At 39.9% G+C, this 21,512-nt stretch overlaps 1 protein-coding gene across 1 annotated transcript; it reads left to right on the top strand.

Annotated features, from left to right (window-relative positions):
- The first annotated feature begins 20,612 nt into the window (after positions 1-20,612).
- On the top strand, positions 20,613-21,158 carry FERD3L (Fer3 like bHLH transcription factor). The gene has a single exon (XM_067745527.1). It carries the CDS (start codon positions 20,613-20,615, stop codon positions 21,102-21,104), a length of 492 nt encoding a protein of 163 aa, XP_067601628.1. The 3' UTR covers positions 21,105-21,158.
- The last annotated feature ends 354 nt before the right edge of the window (positions 21,159-21,512 follow it).

A 21,512-nucleotide genomic window follows, 5' to 3' on the forward strand; every position in this document is an offset into this window, starting at 1 on the left:
ACCTCTCACCAATTCAGGAAAGCTACAAAAATACCTCAAGGAAAGTTTTGCCTATTAGGAATACTCTTTATTTATTTATTTTTTTGGTAAAGCAGCTTTATTGATGTGTAACTGACATTTAATAAGCTGTACCTATTTAAATACAATTTGGTAACTTTTGACATAGGTATACATCTGTAAAAACCATAATGACAATCAAAATAATGAGTATGCCCATCACCATCAAGTATCCAAATGTCCTTTTGTAATTCCTCCCTCCCAACTACATACTCTCATTCACTGGCAACCAGTTATTTTAGATTAGTTTGCATTTTCTAGAACTGTATATAAATGGAATCATAAAATATGTACTTGCTTTTGCTCAGTCTTCTTTAACCCAGCATAATTATTTTAAGATCCATCTATGTTGTAGCATGTATCAATAGTCCATTCTTTTTTATTACTGACTAGTAGTCCATTGTTTGGATATACCACTGTTTATTCTTCTGACGATGCACATTTGGATAGTTTCAGTGTGGGGCTATTAAAGTAAAGGTGCTATGAACATTTATGTACAATACACATATTTTCATTTCTCTTGGGTAAATACCTAAGAATGAATGGCTAGATCATATGGTAAGTGTTATGTTTAAATTTCTAAGAAGCTGCTAAATTGTTTTCCAAAGTAGACATACCATTTTACATTCCAACTAGCAGAGCATAAGAGTTCTAGTTTCTCCACATATTCCCCAAAACTTAGTACTGTCAGTCTTTTTAATTTATCCATTCTGATAGGTATGTAGTACTATCTTTTGGGTTTAATTTGTATTTCCGTACTGACTAATGATGTTGAGTTTCTTTTCATGTACTTACTGTCAAGAATACATTTTCTTTGTTAAAGAGTCCAAAAATTTGCCCACCTTTTAATTTTTGTTTTCTTATAATGAGTTTTCAAAGTATTTTTAATATATTCTAAATACATTTCCCATGTATTCAGATATGCAATTTGCAAATAGTTTCTCCTAACCTGCAGCTTCTCTTTTCTTTCTCTTAACAGTATCTTTTGAAACAAAAGTTTTAATTTTGATAAAGTCCAACTTATCAATTTAGTAATTTTATGAATCATACCTTTGGAGTCATATCTAAGAAATCTTTGCATAACTCAAGATCACAAAGATTTTCTCTTACGTTTTGATACAGAAATCTTATAGTTTCAGGTTTTATGTTTAAGCCTAAGATCCATTTTGAGTAGCATTTGATTTTGTCTCAATATACATAAAATTAAGCTTACTGAAGTGGTATCACTGAAGAAATGCATGGTGGTTAGTTAGGTGGCCAAAGTTACAATCACAAGTTGTATGATACAGAAAGACTTCGAGAATTGTTTTAAAATCCTATCTTTTTTTAGGGGCATTAGCTACACAATCTGTATTTATTTCCTACCTGGAGAACTGGGGAAAAAACCCAGAAGAATGTGGTATACCACTAGGGGTGCAGAGAATGCCCCATGTCAGAAGGCCTGGAGAGTAGCTGTGGCCTATCCCAGGAATTTTAAAAGCCCAAGCATGTCTAGAACAAGGGAAAAGGTGAGAGATGAAACTGGAGAGGTTGACAGAGATCAGATTACTGAAGACCTCATATATCATATCACAGATTTCTAATTCCAGCCTAAGAATGGAATCAGAATGAAATGCAAGGTGTTACAGTGGGTTAAGACATTCAGAGACCAGTTAGGAAATGTGAAACATTTCAGGCAGATGCATGAGATAATGTAAGTCATGGGTGGAGGATGCGAGTTATACCATGACCAAAGGCAAATAATCATGAATGAGAAAGTATATTCTTGACATGGTTAAGAGAGAGCATGTGAGATTTAATGGTCAGTTAGAAGACAGAGAAAGTTGGGAAGGTCTTTAATGGTAATCAAAGGATTTCACATCATATGAATAACAGAATTAAGTATTGAGCAAATTTAAGGTTTTATGTGCAGAAATATCAAAGAAGTTAGTTTGATAGTAATATGGTCCATGGATTAAAAGAGATGAAGATCAGTTTCAAGGACATTTGGAGATAATTGCTGATACTGAATCAAAGCAATACAAGACTGTGATAGATTTGTGAAAATGGGAATTGAAATCACAACAAAAATCTCCTTATCTGGTTTTAAAGCCTCAAAATTTATTCATAGGCACTCATTAAACTACCTAATTTCTCAATTCTGCCTTATTTATAGATGATTGTCTCTTTTTTTTTTTTTTGGAACGTGGGCCTCTCCTTGTTGTGGCCTCTCCCGTTGCGGAGCACAGGCTCCGGACACGCAGGCCCAGCGGCCATGACTCACGGGCCCAGCCGCTCCGCGGCATGTGGGATCTTCCCAGACCGGGGCACGAACCCGTGTCCCCTGCATCGGCAAGCGGACTCTCAACCACTGCGCCACCAGGGAAGCCCTTTAGATGACTGTCTCTTATGAGCCTAAAATATTATTTAGCCCTCAGTATGTTTTACATATATATATATACATATATATATATATATATATATATATTTTTTTTTTTTTTTTGCGTTACGCGGGCCTCTCACTGCTGTAGCCTCTCCCGCTGCAGAGCACAGGCTCCGGACGCGCAGGCTCAGTGGCCACGGCTCGCGGGCCCAGCCGCTCCGCGGCATGTGGGATCTTCCCGGATCGGGGCACGAACCCGTGTTCCCTGCATCAGCAGGTGGACTCTCAACCACTGCGCCATCAGGGAAGCCCTGTATGTTTTATATATTTTAAGTACTCTTTGTATAGCATTCTGTAATATCTTCTGTATTATGCAAATAATTTCTGACTACATTTAGCATTATTTCAGCCCATATAATTGTGATTAAGCTTAACATTTTAACTATAAAAACCATATCCAGCCACTGATTTATATACCAGCCTGTTTAAGCATTTAATAGATTAATGGCAATAAAAAGATTAATAGTCAAATTTAACAAATTAACATCTTCATGGTTATCATTTATCAATGAAGACAGAATGATACGACTGATGCATGTACATTTCCCCTTCCCTTTATAGAAAAGATTCTTAGGAATTTGAGCTCTGTGATGAAGAAAATATATTCTATGTGCCATAATTTCAGATTTGGTTTTGGCCACTTGATCCAAAAGTTGTATTATAGAAATTACTATCGATTTTTCCCTCTAAATTATCTAAATTGTCTAAATTATCATTTCTATTGTTTTCAAAACCAAAAGGCTAGGGACTTCCCTGGTGGTGCAGTGGTTAAGAATCCGCCTGCCAATGCAGGGGACATGGGTTCGATCCCTGGTCTGGGAAGAAGATCCCACATGCCGCAGAGCAGCTAAGCCGGGGCGCCACAACCACTGGGCCGGCGGTCTAGAGCCCGTGGGCCACAACTAATGAAGCCCACGCGACTAGAGCCCGTGCTCCGCAACAAGAGAAGCCACGCGATGAGAGGCCCACGTGCTGCAGTGAAGAGTAGCCCCTACTCACCGCAAGTAGAGAAAGCCGGTGGGCAGCAACGAAGACCCAACACTGCCAAAATTAATTAATTAATTTTAAAAAAAAGGCTACAACACATCAGTGAAATGAATACTCAGGTTCAATGAAATCATCATCACCATAGACTTAAAATTCATAAATGACAATTCAGTAACTATAATAGATAAATATACACCCTTCGGCACACTGTGTGTGGATGCATGTGCATGTGTGTGCATGTGCATATATGCATTTGAGATGACTGAAGCTAGAATCCATTAAGAAATGATGCGGCATACCTAAGAACCCCAGGCAGTCACTTAGGAGATCACCTGATACACAAACTTATTCAACAGAACATTGATCTGAGCATTGATTATATCCTGGCAATATAAGAGTGATAAGAAAACACTCAACATCAGCTGCAGTAACCAGGACTTTATGCATCAGATTTCCATCACTGACCACAATATGGATTTCCACAATATGGATAAGATGGCTGGAAAAGATTTTTCTTTTCAACTTAAGTGATACTTTAATCACTTTCTTTCAAAGCTCAGGGGGCAATCTTTGGTGAAATATGTCTAAAAACCTATTCCGTTTTTTAGCATAAAATCTATCTAACTTGACTTTAATGTGATTGTATTTTTAGTTTTACAATTTATATAAAACAAAGTTTCACAGGCTAGTAGAGCAACACAAATATTCTACTTGTGTTATTATTGATTCTAAATGCAGTTCATCTTTCTTCCTGGAAGTGTTTACTGAACTGATTCTTTGGAATCTAAGTTTGATTAAACCATATACCATAAGGTCAGAAAGAAAGGAAAATCAAAGTAAAGACTTCACTATTTAGGCAATACCGCTCTCCTAATCAATAAATTTCAACTGTAATTGCATACTAGAATCACTTGGGGAATTCAATTTAAATGCTGATTCAGTTTTTCCATAATATTATCCCACTATCAATAGTTTTCAATTCACAGGTGATTCTAATACACAGCCAGGATTGAGAACCACTGTTAGACTTAAGCCATGAATCAAAGTCTTTAACATAAACAACAATGTCCCAGATAGGTCAACCTCAGTGTACCCTCAAATATTCTGATTCCATAACTCTAGGATAAGTCCAGGAATCTACCCTTTAGCTAGCAGGTCATTCTGAGATAGGTGGTCTACAGGTCAAATGAGAATTGTTGTCCTAAGTTCGAAACCAAGCTTTGTATTTTTCCAATTTCTGTTTATTAAGGTATGTCTAGAGTACACCCCCCAGCCCCCAGTACCAGAGGGGAAAAAAGACCCAGAGAGTCAGGAAGGAGAGCAAGATCAGAGGGCAGTTGACATGTGAGGGCTCCAGCACTCTGATAACTTTCATATAACCTAACGAAGATAAATAAGAAGAAAATACTCAGGTGAGCAGAAGTTCCACCTGTACAAGTTTTACCCACTAGGACTGTGTCCAATAAAATGTCCTAGAACCTGCACCAGAAATTACTTCTCCTAGGGAATGAAGTAAGGGGAAGACTAAAGAGAGGCCCTGTGCTCTTCCCGAAGGCCAGTGTAATTACTGTTACTACAAAAAATTTCAGTTGATTTGTTCAGGACTGTAGTAGCACATTATGAACTTTAATTCTTCATAACTTTAAATTAATTAAAACCCTAAAGGTGGCATATTTTAGGTTGTAAAATTTCACCCCGTAATGATTACGACATTCATCAAAATCAACCCACTCTCCTTAGAGAACCTTGAAATAGAACATTCCAGGCCAGTATTTTACTGAGGTAATAAAATAATCCACTGCTTTACTCAGGTATTAACCATAGCCACATCCTATCGGAAAAAAAGAATTGCTCCCTCTGGGTACTCATGATGAAAAGCAAAACTGATTATTTCAATGCAAGAAAATGCCTTGGTCTGGGACGAGACATACTAAAGGAAACACCTGGTGTGAAATACATGCCTATAAGAAAAAGAGCGAAGAAGTCAACAGTACTGTATCCCACAGTAACCACGCCCTCCCTGCCCACGGAGGGGGGCTCCTACACTCCACGGAAGTGGACAGTCCTTCTCCACCTCCTTCCCGCAGGTGCTGCGCCACCTCCCACGGCCCCACAGAGGCCGAGCTGCACCTCCCTCTGCGCGGCCGACGCGCACGACGCACGACGTAGACCTGTGCCTGGCGCAGCACCTCCGTCCCTCGGCAGCTCCAAAGACAACACTGCCAGGTCCCGGGAGCCGGGCCGGTGCTCCGGGGCCCAGAAGACGTCGCCCACGTCCGTCAGCGAGTCGCTAGCACCCTGTCCGACTCAGACCCCGGCCGCCGGCCGCCTGCCGCCCCCGGCACCGTGGACCCAACCGAAGACGTGGAGGGCTTCGTGGTCCCTCGCCGCGACCCGCTGACAACCCCCTCAAGTCCCACGCCGCGCTCCCGCTGCCAACCCCACCCGGCATGTGCACGGTTAACACCGATATATTGTCAGTCCCACCGCCCAACCAGCAGGCCGGGCTAACAGAAGGCCTCGGCCGTACCCGGAAGTCCCAGGCCCACCTCAACCCCGGCGACGCCGCCCCCCAAAGCCACTCCAAAAACTGCGGCCAAAACCAAGGGACTAACCGGTGTGTGTGTGGCGGGGTGAGTCAGCCACTCAGCGCCCTGAGCCAGCCCGATGACGAGGGACGTCAGGCGCCCCCATTTTGAAACTCCTCAATCCCGAGACGGCCACTCGAGGCCCATCCTGGTCAGCCTGTACCGGGCCAGGTGGGTCGGCGTCCTGCCCGGCTTCCGCCCGCACCTGCAGCGACCTGGCCTACCTGTTCCGCCGGAGCAGCGCACTCCTGGTGGACAAGGCGCTCTTCCGCTCTTCTCGTGGGTGCGTGCCTGCGCACGCACGGCTCTCATCTCGGACCAAGACAAGCGCGAGGAAGACGGCATGCGCAGGCGCGCAGAACGTGCTTCCGGCGCTCAAGCAGCAGCTGGGCTGTAACCTCCAGGTGACCCTTTTTAAGCTTCATATTATAGTACCAGTTAGGATTCAGTGCATGTCCTAATGAAAGGGAGCAATATGAGTGAGAAAAAAGGCCCAGTGTGGAACTCCAGAAGAGTCTAAGGCACCAGAGGCCCACTCTATTCTAATACTGTATGTGTTCGGGATGTTTATTCTAAGATGAGAGAAAGCAAATTGACAATGGCGAACAACATTATGGTACTGCTTTCAATGTGGTTTACTTTATTAATAACAAGGGCAGCACTGAGCCAGCTCATACTTTCCCTACACAGTTTTTCGTTTCCATAGCATGCCAAGTCCAAACCTGATATCCAAACAAGGTCAGAGTCACCAGACTGTGAGCTAGTGTTAGGACAAAACAAATCTTGCAAGTCTTGTTTTACCTATAAAGTACAAATAATTTCACAATAAATTTAATTTAATGATAAATTCAGAATAATAAAGACAGAAACTAAAAAACCATTTGACCATTCTTCTCCAGAATCTTAAAACTAAGTATGGTATCTAATCATTTCTGCTATCTTCAATGTGTCTACCATATTGTAACTCCACCTTGTAATGAACTGAAAGAAATTTATCATGTTCTTCCTAGTGGATTCTGACTGAAGATAACCAATCTGGAGGTAATGGTCCCAAGAGCCACTTCAAAGGACCATGGAGAGGAATAACAGATCATATCCACAGAACATCATCATAAATCCAGGTAGGAGTAACAGAGACTACATTTTGAAGCCTGGAGAGATAGAGAAATAAAATGAGACTGCATACGTTTGTGGGAGAAGATGTAAGCAGACTTGAAAATAGTTCTATTGATGTGGCCACTGGTGGGTGTGGCAACTTAGTTTTAAACATCCTTTAAGTTAATGAGTGTGGGTGAGCCAATGTGGCTCTAAAGGACGGAAGCAGGAGAGGCTCAAATTTGGATCTGAGAACTATGTGATATCCTGAGGAAATATAGTGAAAGAGGTCTAAGAAGAGAATAACAAAAGTGTGTAACAAACCACTTTGCCAAATACGATGACTGATATGACATAATTGCCACTTAGATGGGGTGAGGGGACACGTGTTTGAAAATTATAATTTTCTCGTGGCATAGAGCGACACTTGTGAGAATGCTCTGGACGGTCATCATCTTTCAGGACCCACAGAGATAATGACAGTAATGGCTTCCACCAAGATGATGGTTTTCTCCATTCATGATGCTAACCAGTATGGAGAGTCCATAATCCTCAAATGATAGCCATAAGCAGCCACAAAAAGGCTAAAGACAGTGGTAGGATAACCAGAAAACCCTGCCCGAGGAAGATTGGTGAGTCAAGAAGCAGGAAAATGGTTAGGGAGCCTTTCACTTCAAAGTTGTTAGTTCTGATACAGCCAGCATTTTTAAGCTTAAGTAAATCACTTAAATTTAGAAGAGATAATATAGGACAGAAATAAATCTAAATGATACCCTTGGTATCCTTACTTTAAGAAAGTTATTTAATGAAAATATCTAGTGAGCTCAATACACTATTCTTCATTGAAGAAAAAGGTGACAAAAAACTTCCAAACAAAATGCAGATAAAATTGAAGGTGTACATTTCATAGAAAGACTCTGAAAATTGTTGAGGAAATATTAAGTTAGACTCTCTGCTATGTGCTGATATCAGAAAGGTTGCAACGTGAGTTAGTGGGAAATACTGTGACTTGATAATCAAACCCCTGGGCTCTGACCTGTGTTTGATCTTGATGTGAGCATTCACACATTTGTGATCACAACCATTTTAAGACTCATTTGGAAAATGGAAAATTGAGAGAATCTTCTGCATAAGGTTGTGGTATTAAATGAAATAATGCATGCATAGCACTTCACACATAGTAAGTATTCAACAACATTTATTATTATTATTATTATTATGGTCTTGAAGAAGCCTACAGTCTAATGAAAAGGGGGATAATTATCATGTGTAATTCAGATTACAACTTTCAAAATCCTGCTTATTTAATGCCTACAACTTGGAAGATACTATTCAAGGCCCTGGGGATTCAGCTAAGAATCAAAAAGACAAAATCCTGTCCTCATGGAATAAGTCAGTTTGGATCCTTCAGGAGCAGATGCTGAGGCCCAATTAAGAATGAAAAGGCTCATATATGTGTGTGTGTGTGTGTGTGTGTGTGTGTGTGTGTGTGTGTAAGGGTAGGGGGTGGGTGGTGTATTGCCTGTGAAATATTAATATAAAGAGAGAGGAAGCAGAACTGGCAAGAAAGCTTTCAGACTGTGGCAGAGATAGGCACTCATGAAAGGAAAGAGGTGAGGAAGCAGAACTGAGTAGAGGGAACATTAGACTGTGATGCAGATGTGACAGTGTCTCAGTCCATAGAGTGGGGAGTTACAGTGCGATGGGAGACTGTCAGCTAACTGCACTCCTCAGAGTTGAATATGTTCTTTCTAGAAGGGAAATCTGAGCACTGCGTCTCCATGGATACCACAGTTCACTCTGTGCCGCATGGATTCACCTCTCCATACGTGTGTTGAGTGGTGGCTCCTCCAGGGTGTCAGATGAACTCTTTTTGAGCAGAAATTTGGAAGAGAGAGATTAATAGAACCAACTATAACCCCATCACTGCAGTTCTTCTTGTGGTTGCAATGGGTACTCCTTTTCTTCCTCTTCCACTCTCCATTCTAAATTCCTCCCACCCTCAGCTACCATCTCTGCTAGTATTAGAGGCTTATCTAATGATGTAACTCAGACTCTCTTTCCAGGAGTCTGAGTCTGGTAATCTCCTCCTCACTCAAAATTAGATAAGGGATTGCTAAGAGTTACTGAAGTGGATCACCTGAGTTCCATATATTTTCCTCCTGCTCATCAGAGGACAGTGACTGCGCTTCATATCTGCTGATCCCTGAGCACTCCAAAGGTCCACATGGCACCAAAGCTTGTAGTTCAGCAAGACCTTTGCTGTCTTTGAAGCTCAACAACTCTAAGAATTGAGTCCTAAATTTAGTTTCCAAATTTTCTGCTCTCCCACTGATGGAGATAAGAACTTCTTGCCTTCCCACTTCATTTTAAGTCATCTGTAAACTGATTGAAATTTTTATTATCCTTTTTTCACTACGATATCATTGCAACTTATTAACAGCCAGTCAATTTCATTGTCTTTCGATGCATTGCATCCTTCATACTTTTCAAAAGTCTGCATCATTACACTACCCAGGGTAATCCCTTCCACTAGAATATCCTTCCTAGTCTCTACCACTGAAAGTTTTAGCAAATGGACCACCAGTTTGTACAGGAACTGTGTCTCACATACCACTCAGGATGGCAAGTGGTGCACTCCCCAAATCCCAATCCCACTTACCACTTGTTCAGAACACTCTTAGTAGCAACCGTCAGTTTAGATCCTCTAGGAAGGAGATACTGAGATTGAGTTTGAAGTGCAAGAGGGTGGTGGTGGTGGTGGTGGTGGTGGTTGGGTTTTGGGGGAGGAGAGTGGTAACTCCTGGGAAAGATTAAGCGGGAAAAACAGAATTATGCTGAGAAAAGCTTGAGACCATAATACTGATCTAACAGCTATGAAAAAAAAAGATAATAGGAATGAGGACTGCACAAGAAGAACCTCAAACTATGATGTGGAGCTGACAAAAGCTCAGCAAACACAGTTGGGAGTTCTGGAGCAAATATTCTCTATTGAAGAAGTCCCCCACTGGGCAGAAATGTCCAGGCCCTAGTATGCCTTATGTGCTGAGGCTGACCAGAAAGAGTATGGCCTCACCTTGAATGCTGCTGTGGCCGAAGGCATTGCTTTTGGATAATATTGGCTAATTGCAATCCCTACAGTTAAAAGAGAAATCCAAGCAGTTAATTGCCATGGTTACCACTTGGAGTTCATGTTCTAATGAGGGAAACTGAAAGTAAAACAAGTGAAAAAGTAGGTATATACTGTGTCAGTTACTTTGTGTGCAATGGAGAAAGATAAAGCAAGGTGAGAAGGTTAGGGAGTGCAAGGCAGAGGAGGGGGAGGACTAGTTTATACAGGATGATCAGGGAGTGCTTCTCTGATAAGCTGGCATTATCCAAGGACCAGAAGGAAGAGATGGGGTGAGCTATGTGGATGTCTGAGAGAAGAACATTGCAATCAGAGGCAACAGAAATACAAAGGCACTGAGGCAGATAATGTGCCTGCATGTTTGAGGAGCAGCAAAGAGACCAGCATAGCTAACGCAGTGTGAGGGAGGAGGGAAAATAACAAGAGACAAGTTCTCACAGGTGTTGGGGTGAGACAATAGTGTATCATGTAAAATAGTGCCTTTTAAGACACAGTGATGACTTTTACCCTGAGAGAGGTAGAAACTTACTCAGTGTCTCCACTTGACTGTCTAATAAATACATTAAATTTAAGATGTTCAAAGCTGATTTCCTGATCTTCACCCTCCCCCAGATCTGCTCTTGCTGTAGTCTTTCTCATTTCAGTTGTCACAACACTTTCCAATTGCTCAGGCTAAAACCTTGGGATCACCCTGGACTCTCTTCTTTCCTTCATACTCCACGTACAATTCATCAGCAAATCTTGTTGAATTTTCTTCAGCATATATCCTGAATATAACCACTGCACATTACAGAGACCACTATTAACCTGGGCTACTGTAAGAATCTCTGGTCAGGTCTCCCTATCTCCCTCTTGTTCCCTGTAGAATTTATCCTCAACACATTATCCAAAGGGATTCTTTTAAACAGTAAGTAAATCTTCGAAAGGCTCCAACGGATACCCATCTTACTCAAAGTAGAAACCAAGGTCCTTAAATAATAGAAGCCAAGGGTCCTTAAACCCTGCCTCATACTACCACACTGACCTCATCTCCTAATTTTCTTCCTTCCCTCAATTCTGGCTAATGGCCTCTGTGATGTTCCTCCACTATACCAGGCATTCTTCTAGCCTATCTTCTCTGAAATGTCAGTTCTCTCACTTGACGTGCACTTAACTAGCTCCCTAGTACCTTCAAGTATTTATTCAAATATCACCTTCCAATCAGACTTTTACATGATAACCGTGTTCAAAAGAGCAACCTGTCCCCAACTTTCAGCACTCATGATTCCACTTACACTAAGCAGTTTGTTTCCATAGCACTTACCACCCTCAACACAATAAAGAATTTTTTGTGTTTCCTATCTTGTTCACTGATGTAATCCAAACCCTTAGATTAGTGCTGCAAGGATCAGGCACATCATAGGCATTCAATAAGAATTTGTTGAAAAACATTATATATAAATTTAGTGTGCAGTTGGGACTTCCCTGGTGGTCCAGTGGTTAAGAATCCACCTGCCAGTGCAGGGGACATGGGTTTGATCCCTGGCCCAGGAAGATCCCACATGCCGCAGGGCAACTAAGCCCCTAGTCCACAACTACTGAGGCCCACGTACTCTGGGGCCCGCGTGCCACAACTACTGAGCCTGCGTGCTGCCACTACTGAAGCCCTCATGCCTAGAGCCCCTGCTCCACAACAAGACAAGCCACCACAATGACAAGCCCGCGCACCGCAACAGAGAGTAGCCCTCACTCGCTGCAACCTCTAGTTGCAGCCCGCATGAAGCAACAAAGACCCAGCATGGCCAAATAAATTAATTAATTTAATTAATTTGGTGTGCAATAAAGTTTAGTATGCAATAGAATAACAGCTTATAATTTGTATTGATGTGATTAGTACATTCATTATATTAATACATTTAATTTCATTTTCTTATTAAGTAGGAGTCTGAATATATTACATGGAACCAACTTAAATTGCTCACTTTTTTAGGTTAGAATATTGTTTGATTTTTGGCAGTTACATATGTTTCAATTTAATACTAATAAATACTAATATTTTCCCCATATCATAAATGAATAGTATAATGGCAAAAACTGAAAAATTACTAAATTGCAAAACTACACATATAGTATTAATCTCCAAATATACAGAGAACTTATGGACTTAAGGATGAGTGTCAAACTCCTAACATTTATTACAAAGGAAAGTTACTATTAAAATGACATGCAGGGCTTCCCTGGTGGCGCAGTGGTTGAGAGTCTGCCTGCTGATGCAGGGGACATGGGTTCGTGCCCCGGTCCGGGAGGATCCCACATGCCGCGGAGCGGCTAGGCCTGTGAGCCGTGGCCGCTGAGCCTGCGCATCCGGAGCCTGAGCTCCGCAAGGGGAGAGGCCACAACAGTGAGAGGCCCGCATACCGCAAATAAATAAATAAATAAATGACATGCAAAAATATAGTATAGGAAATGAGGAAAAAAAGGAAGTTATTTAGGGGTAGTATTTTATAACATCCTGAGGGATATTTTTGCCTTCACACCTCTCTAATTTTCCACGTTTTTCAAAAAGAAGTGAAGAATTTGGAGAGCGTTCAAATGACAACTAATTTAAGAACTAATATATTCAAAAATCTGGAAAATACATTTATTCCAATGGCTAACTGAAATGGAATTATTTCCTATGAAGAGGGAAAACCTGGGGCAAAAAAAACTAATAACCAATTTTAAGCAGTTTTTCTGTATGATACTTTAAAAATAGATATAAAGTAACATATCTGTCTAATCTTTCAAATCATGGTCTAGTTTTTTAGGTGCCAGCAGAAAACACCACTATAAAAAAGAGATCTGAGATACACTGAAAATATATTTTTTTCTCACATGTTAATCTGTATTTGAGAGGTTCAGCTCTCCTTCATTGAATCATTTCAAGTCCCAGTTTCCTGTTGCTTTGCCATCCTCTAGGGCAGGAGTCAGCGAACTACAGCCTGAGAATCAAATTCTGCCTGGCATCTACTTTTGTAAATAAAATTCTGCTGAAATTCAGCTGCACCTATTCATTTGTGTATTATCTATGGTTGTTTTCACACTATAATGGTAGAGTTGAGTAGTTGTGACAGAGATCAGCAAAACCTAAAATATGTACTATCTGGCCTTCTGCAGAAAAACGTTTCCAACCCCTGCTATAGGGTGATGTCCTTGTCTATATGGTCAATGCTAGCTCACCACCAAAGCACCCACATTCTAGGCTGTGGGAAGAAGGCAAAGGACAAAGTAGAATGCAAAGGTTTCAAGAGACCAACTTGAACTTCCATATATCACTTCTGATTTAACCCATTGGCATAATTTTAGTGGGGCTCAGCTAAAATATGTGTGGGTGGGTCTATTACTAAAAGGAAAATGGTTAAGTAGATACTGGAGAACAATGAGCAATTTCTGCCACAAGTTATCTATGGCAAAAAGATGGTATGTAGGTGGAAATAAGGATGGAAAGGTTAAGCCTCTTGAAACAGCTGCCCTCTTCATTGAATGAATGAATTTTGACAATGAGAAGCGATTCACAAAGTAGAAGCCTGCTCTGTCCAGGAACTTTATCTCTTCCTTACTTATTCCTAGTTAAATGTATTTCACCCACGGCCTAGCAATACTAATATTTTAAAGAGCAGAGCATTTGTTTTCAGTGACTAGAGATAAGTCTTTAATCTCTGCAGTGGTAACTTTAACCTGGTATGTATGCTTCCCATCCAGCCTCTTCTTGTTACTCTATAGCACCTCAGTATAATTTCAAAGACACTAGTTACAGATTCAATTGCTTCAGGAGCATTTTTACACTCCCTGACACACACATATACACACATAAACAAGATATATGCTCACCAATTTTATATTCACTTATATTTCTGAGTGCCTTATCTTAGCAAGTCTCCATATTAGGAGTCACAGGGAATGTGGAGATAGGCTCATTAACCAGAGTGAGGATCGGCAAACTAAAGTCCAAGGGCTAAATCCAGCCCACTGCCAAATATTGTAAACAAAGTTTTAGAGAACACAACCATTCTTATTCATTTGCGTATTGTCTATGACTACTTTTATACTAGAAAGGCAAAGCTGACTAGTTCAGCAGAGACTGTATGACCTATAAAAAGCCTAAATTGTTTATTATTTTTTCCATTAACAAGAAAGTTTGCCAATTTCTGAACTATGGCATTCTGGGGAGCCCTTGCTTTCATTTGAACTCAGGATTTTAATTAGAATGTTAGTTAAAGGTGTTAATTTGAATGTAAGTAAGAATTTCTTAACTCTAAATGTATTCAAATCATAGAATTGATTTTCTTTTACATTTCTTGAATTTTTTCCTAGAGCTTCTAAAGACAGAAAAGGCGCTCATTTTATTTGGAAATATTTTCATATAATGAATAAGTTTAATGTGGAAAGGATGGGCTTTCCAATAATGTTGCTATGTTAATTGGATATCCAATTGAAAACCAAATAAATCTTGGCCACCACCTCTGTTACTCATACCATAGAAAAATCACTTCTAGGTTGATTAGAGTTCTAAATGTGAGAGGAAAAAAAAAAAGCTTTTAGATGAAAACAAAAAAGAATGTCTTCATCACTTTGGAATAGGTTAAGATTTCTTAAACATGACATAAAGAGTACTATGAAGGAAAAAAAAATGATAATTTGGACTCTATTCAAGCTAAAAACTTCCGACCAAAATCCAGAATACTGACAACACCAAATGCTGGTGAGGATATGGAGCAACAGGGACTTTCATTCATTGTTTTTGGGAATGCAAAATGGTACAGCCACTTAGGAAGACAGTTTAGTAGTTTCTTATAAAACTAAATATACTTTTAGCATACAGTCCAATAGTCATGCTCCTTGTCATTTATCCAAAGAAGCTGAAAACTTAGCTCCACACAAAAACCTGCACATGCATGTTTGTAGCAGCTATATTCATAATTGCCAAGACTTGGAGGCAGCCAAGATGTCCTTCAGTAGGTTAATGGATAAATAAATACCCAGACAAGGGAATATTACTCAGTGCAAAAAAGAAATGAGCTATAAAGCCATGAAAGACATGGAGAAAACAAATATATATTACAAAGTGAAAGAAGCCAATATGAAAAAGCTATATACTGTGTGATGCCAACTATATAGCATTCTGGAAAAGACAAAACTATGGAGATAATAAAAAGATCAGTGATTGCTGGGGGGTAATGGGGGATAAATGGGCAGAACACAGAGAATTTCTAGGGCAGTGAAAATACTCTGTGTTATAATGTTTGATATATGTTATTATACATTTATCCAAACCCATAAAATGTACAGCATCAAAAGTGAATCCTAAGATAGAACTATGGACTTTGCTCTAAAAAATTTGTCTTAATAAATAAAAATTTATTTTCATCAAAAGACAATCATTAAGAGTGAAAAAAAAGGCCACAGAGTAGGGAGAATATATTTGTAATACATATATATGACATAGGAGTCATAGCTGAATAGATATATAAATAAATAAATAAATATAAAAATTAGCAAAACAGTTGAGCAGACACTTTACTAAGGAGCCAGTACCCAATTAGCCAATAAGAAATGGTTTTCAATTTCATTTGTCATGAGGGAAATGCAAGTCAAACCCACAGTGTGATACACATGCACATCTTCAGAAAAGCTTGAAAATGCCAGCTGTTGACAAGGATGTGAAGAAACTAGAATTCTAGTACATCACTGGTGACAGTATAAATTGTTACAACCATTTTGGAAAATAACTTATCAATAACTACTAAAGCTGAACATATACATAACCTACTTTAGGTGTATACAAAAACAGGAATGCCTAAATGTTCTCACCTAAGTTATGTACAGAAATAACCATAGCACTGCTATTTGTAATAGATAAAAACTGGAAACTACCCAAATGCCCATAGACAGTAGAAGATATATTCACACAATGAAATACTATTCAGCAATGAGAATAATATACATGAAGCCCATTTTAAAATGTTGAATGAAAGACATGAAAGAGTACACATAGTTTATTTTTATATAATGCTCAAAAATTGGCAAAATTAATCTTGGAAGTCAAGAATAATACTTTGGAGAGTGTTCTGTGACACGATATAGGTACGATGTTGTGGGAGAGGTTGAAATAGTCTCAAGCCATATACTTAATATTTACCTGTTTTTACATAATCTCTAACTTCAGTGGTTCATTCTACTCCTCAATTTGGGCAGAGGTTTCATGAGTATGCTTACTTTATGAAAATTCATTAAGCTGCACATATATGACTGGTGAATTTTTAAGTATATGTATTAAACTTAAAAAAAATAGTTTACCTAAAATAGAAAAATAAAAGAGATGCATATACATTCTCCTAACTCTAAAATCAGCCAAGGCCATAAACCATGCATAATTTGAAATGGATTAAGAAGAGAATGCAGGCCCCTGTCTCTGTGTCAGCTAAGGAAGTGTTTCTTAGACTTTTCTCCCTGCAATCATGACAAACATTTACCTTTGTTTTATTTTATCATTTTCCTGAAAATTGCTTAATGATCTATAAGAATAAGAGAAGGGGCACGAAGAAGGGAAGGAAGGGAAGAGTTTTAATAAATTTGGGAGAGTTAGGTATTTGCTTTACTCGCTGGATACTTTTTTATCTACTTTTCTCTCCTTAACACTCTTAATCCCATGCTCCAGCCCCCTTAGCAGTTACTGCTCAGGTTATTCCTGGTCATTTATTTTTTTCTGCTTTGATTCTGAATACAAGATAATCGTGCAGCTCTTGTTCAACTTATGATGGGCTTACATCCAGATAAAGCCATCATAAATTGAAAATATTGAAAGTCAAAGTGTGTTCAATACACCTAACCTACTGAACATCATAGTTTAGCCTAGCCTACCTTAAACATGCTCAGAATACTCACATTAGCCTACAGTTGAGCAAAATCATCTAACACGAAGCTCACTTTATAATAAAGTATTGAATATCATGTAATTTATTGAATACTGTACTGAAAGTGAAAAACGGAATGGCTGTATGAGTACAGAGTGGTTTTAAGTGTATGGGTTGCATACCCTTGCCATAGCATGGCTGACTTGGAGCTGTGGCTTGCATCCACTGCCCAGCATTGCAAGAGCCATATCATACAGCGTATCACTAGCCAGAGAAAGGATCAAAATTCAAAATTTGAAGTACAGTTCCTACTGAATGTGTATTGCTTTTGCACCATAGTAGTCAAAAAAATCATTGAAGTCGAACCACGGTAAATCAGGGACCATCTGTATACACAAAATGTTTAATGTTTAACTGGGATGGCCAACAGAGATAAAGCAGGTAATAAACTAAGCAAAACTGTCATTTCGTAATCATTTCCTGAAACATCTTGATCAAAATTTGTTGAGGGCTTATCAAACTCTTTCCAAAAGCCTCCATGTAGGTCACTGAATAATTATAAAACATCTATAGGCCTGGAACCCAAAAGAATCAAGTTTGAATTTAATGTCCTTTAATCCTCAGTTGGGTTTTTAAAAAATGTTTCTCTCTTCTTTCAAATCTAGGAATGAAAATAATAGTTCCTTCCAGTGAAATGAACTGTTTTAAACCATATCGTACTTTACAAGTTTACTGCATTTACTATTTATATTTGCTGTGGAACCAAATATCCACAAAAACCTTTTTTTTTAATAATATGGATGTTTCAAAATAAGCAGAGAAAGCAATTTCACTTATTTCTGTTCTATAATTAATTATACTTATAAACAAAAAGTAGATTCAATCATGATAACTTAGATTTTAACATTTTTCTCTGATTATGTCACCATGATTAGAACCTTGTAAGATAAACAAATTATTGTGGTACAAACAGAAATGTTTATCTTGGGATTTTGTGATAAAATTGAAGAGAAAGTATTTTTAAATAGTTGCTATATGCATGCCTATTAAACATTTTAATAAATTCTCTAATATTTTAATAGAGAATCTCAACCCAGTTTCAACCCAATCCTGTGTATTGGTTCTTTTAATTTTTCTACAGTTTCTTTTGTGATGTGATTGTTGAAAAATTCATTCCCTTAGATAAAATCATAAAGAATTTTAGTCCAAGAAAAGTGTCTCTTAGAGTCTCATGATAGCTTCTGACATTTATTTTATTAAATTTTAATTTTAAATTTCTACCATATTTCCCTTCATTAAATGTCCTAATGTATGTTTGATGTAGAACTAGATTCTCACTAGGTGAGGTATTTATTCCGCTTATGTATGCATTTAAAAGGAAAAAATAAGTCATGAGAAACATTCAACAACTGCAAATCAACTATAAAATTTATCCAAATGCTTAATGCATTAAGTTAAACAAGAGTTAGAAAGAATGTTACTGCTTGTCAAAACAAAACTTAATCCTCCCACTTACTTTTTCCTTAGCCACTGTTGAAATTCCAATTCTTTTTTTATTCTTCAGTCTTCTCTGAGAGAAGTTTAGTAAAAACCAAATAGGTAATCATAATCAAAGATCTCATTCTCATTACGTCTTTCAGGAACATTAATTTTGTTTCTTTTCTGCCTGAGTTATCACAATGCAAATTGGAGAGTGAAGAGTAAACACAAGCAAGAGAAAAGAAAACTAATTAAAGGACAAAAGAGCAAGGGAGAACCTAGACACAAATGGGTTAAAAAAAAAGAAGAAGAAGAAGAAAGCAAAAAGAAGACTACAAGATGATATTGCTTTAATAGTATCTGGGAGTACTCACCGGAAGGCTAGGAAAAAGAAAAGGAATTGTGCTTACCTGTTAGAAATAAGCGGTTTATGGGAGCTGTCCAATGTACTAACTTAACCATCATAGTCTCAACTTACCTTGTTAATAGGAATTGATGTCCTAGGTATTTCTCCCTTGAACCAAGGCATCTCTGTACTCATCTTTTTAGGCTATTTCTTTTAACACATCTTTAAAATGATTTTCTACTATGTTGTTCTGCCCCACCATGTCTTCTTAAAAATCCCTACACAGAATAATTAAATAAATATAGCTACTGGCAAAAAAAAAAAAAAAGGAAGAAGTAGGAAAAATGAACCCTTCTTTGTTAGATATATATATATATATATAATATGAAATCAGTAAAATTTTATTTTCGCTATCCAAATTTTAAGTCTTTTTTCATCTCAAAAAAAAAAAGATAACCAAAATCTCTCTTAAATAAAATGCAGTAAAGTATAGTTTCCACTCTTAAATCCTGTAGGCTGGTAATGAGGGAAACAAACCAGATAGAAGTGTCAGGGTTATTCTTTGTTCACGAATACTGATCAGCAATTTAAAATTTGAAAGACTTCTCAACAGAGGGTGAGCTGATCGACCAATTGGTTTATCAAAGGGTGAATCGCAGTTTTGAAAAGAGACTGAAGTTGTTTTATTTGGGGGGGAGAGTTTACTTTGCCTCCCATGCTGGGATTATACAGTAAAGCACACTGGGTGGAAATATTCTGAGCTTCCCTTTTTCGTTTTATTGTCATAACTTTTGCCCTCTAAGTAAAATCATTTACCTGGGTGGGAGATAGGGTTAGGAAAGGAAAGTCAAGTACCTCAATTGTTAGACTGATTACAGCAAAACAGATTTTAGAAGTCAGGGTTGGTAAAGCGAAAGGAGAGCTGTTTACAACCCAGTGGAAAGAGAAAGCCGGTTCCAACAGCGACTCTGGGGAATGCACTCTCGGCCCCCCTACCGTGCTTACTTAAGCTAATGGAAGATCTTGCCTTTCAGTAGCCGCTGCACTGGGATACCAGACAAACAGCTCCCCTCGACCCCTGGCAGACAGGGCCCCTCTTCAGGACATCATTAAAAGCACATGCAGTTGTTTCACACCCACTGGCAGCCTAGGGTGGCAAGATTCAGAACTCCTACTCTGAAGCCAAGGAGAAGCCAGAGCGGTGGAAAACATCCTTGCTTTGAAAATCCAAAGCTAAATTAAAGAACTACGTGAGATAAGGAGCCTGAAGAATATTAGTTGGCTGCGGGGGTGTGGAGAGACACAAAAAGCACAGCAGGTAAGGGCTGGGAGTTGTTGCCAAGAAGGAACTGTCCCAGGTGGCACAGCAAAAAGGATCGCAGAATTGGAGGCCTGTCCCTTTGAGTCTTCCATGCGTGCTCAAGCTTGTCTTCTTCCATCAGTTTCGAGAGGAGCGACGTTGTCAGAGCCTTCCCTGTCGGTGCAACTAATCCTGTTATCAGCTTGGTTATAAATATTAATGTCCCCTGGTCCTTCGGTGATGGTGACCCATCAGATTCAGGGCTATTAGGAAGCCCATCACCAGCCTCGCCCCTCCCTTCGAGAAACCGATGCGACGCAGGGCCAAGCCGACGCGATGGCAGCCTATCCCGAGAGCTGCGTGGACGCCACCGTGCTGGACTTCGTCGCAGACCTGTCCCTAGCCTCCCCGGGGCACCCTCTTCTCTGCGACTTCGCACCCGGGGTCCCCTATGGAGACCACCAGGACCTTGTGCTCCGAGAGGAAGGACCCAGGAGTCTGGCGCGTTTTGAGGACGATCCAGAAGAAGAGGAGGGTGAAGTAGAAGAGGGGGGAAACGAGGAGGAAGAGGAGCACGGGAGAGGCGCCTCCCTGCTGGGCCGCCCCAAGAGGAAAAGAGTGATCACGTACGCCCAGCGCCAAGCCGCCAACATCCGAGAGAGGAAGCGGATGTTCAACCTCAACGAGGCCTTCGACCAGCTGCGGAGGAAGGTACCCACTTTTGCTTACGAGAAGAGGCTGTCTCGGATCGAGACCCTACGCCTGGCCATCGTCTACATTTCCTTCATGACCGAGCTCTTGGAGAGCTTCGAGAAGGAAACCGGCTGAGCCAGTGTGGGATGAAAGTGTCTGCCCCCTCCTCGCCTGGGCGCGCGCGGGTTTGGGGTGTTTCGGGACCCGGCAGTGGGTGTGGCTGAAAGGCCAGGAGGGACGCTCCAAGACAGAACGTCTGGCCTTCGGGAGCTTGGTTCTGGATTATAAAATTCCCACAGCCCTCGAGAAGCGTGGAAGCCGTAGAGTTAATATATACGCGATCGCTCTCAGCGGAGTGTGGGGCAGGAGCGGGCGGAGCAAGTTAGGACTGTTTAAGAAAGAGTTGGGGCAGTCGAGGCCCACGCCCCAAAGCAGCTTGTGTCAGGCGGGTGGGACGTTAATCCTCTCCGAAAAGGAAGACTTCGGGGGCTTCTATGGAGTCCCATATCTCCCTCCTTCTTACGTGTGTGTGTGTGTGTGTGT

Source organism: Pseudorca crassidens, chromosome 8 (genome assembly GCF_039906515.1).
Source record: "Pseudorca crassidens isolate mPseCra1 chromosome 8, mPseCra1.hap1, whole genome shotgun sequence".
Lineage (NCBI taxonomy): Eukaryota > Metazoa > Chordata > Mammalia > Artiodactyla > Delphinidae > Pseudorca > Pseudorca crassidens.

What these genes read in the sequence shown, in the direction of transcription:
- FERD3L (XM_067745527.1), top strand. Translation starts at nt 20,613, where the DNA reads ATGGCAGCCTATCCCGAGAGCTGCGTGGACGCCACCGTGCTGGACTTC.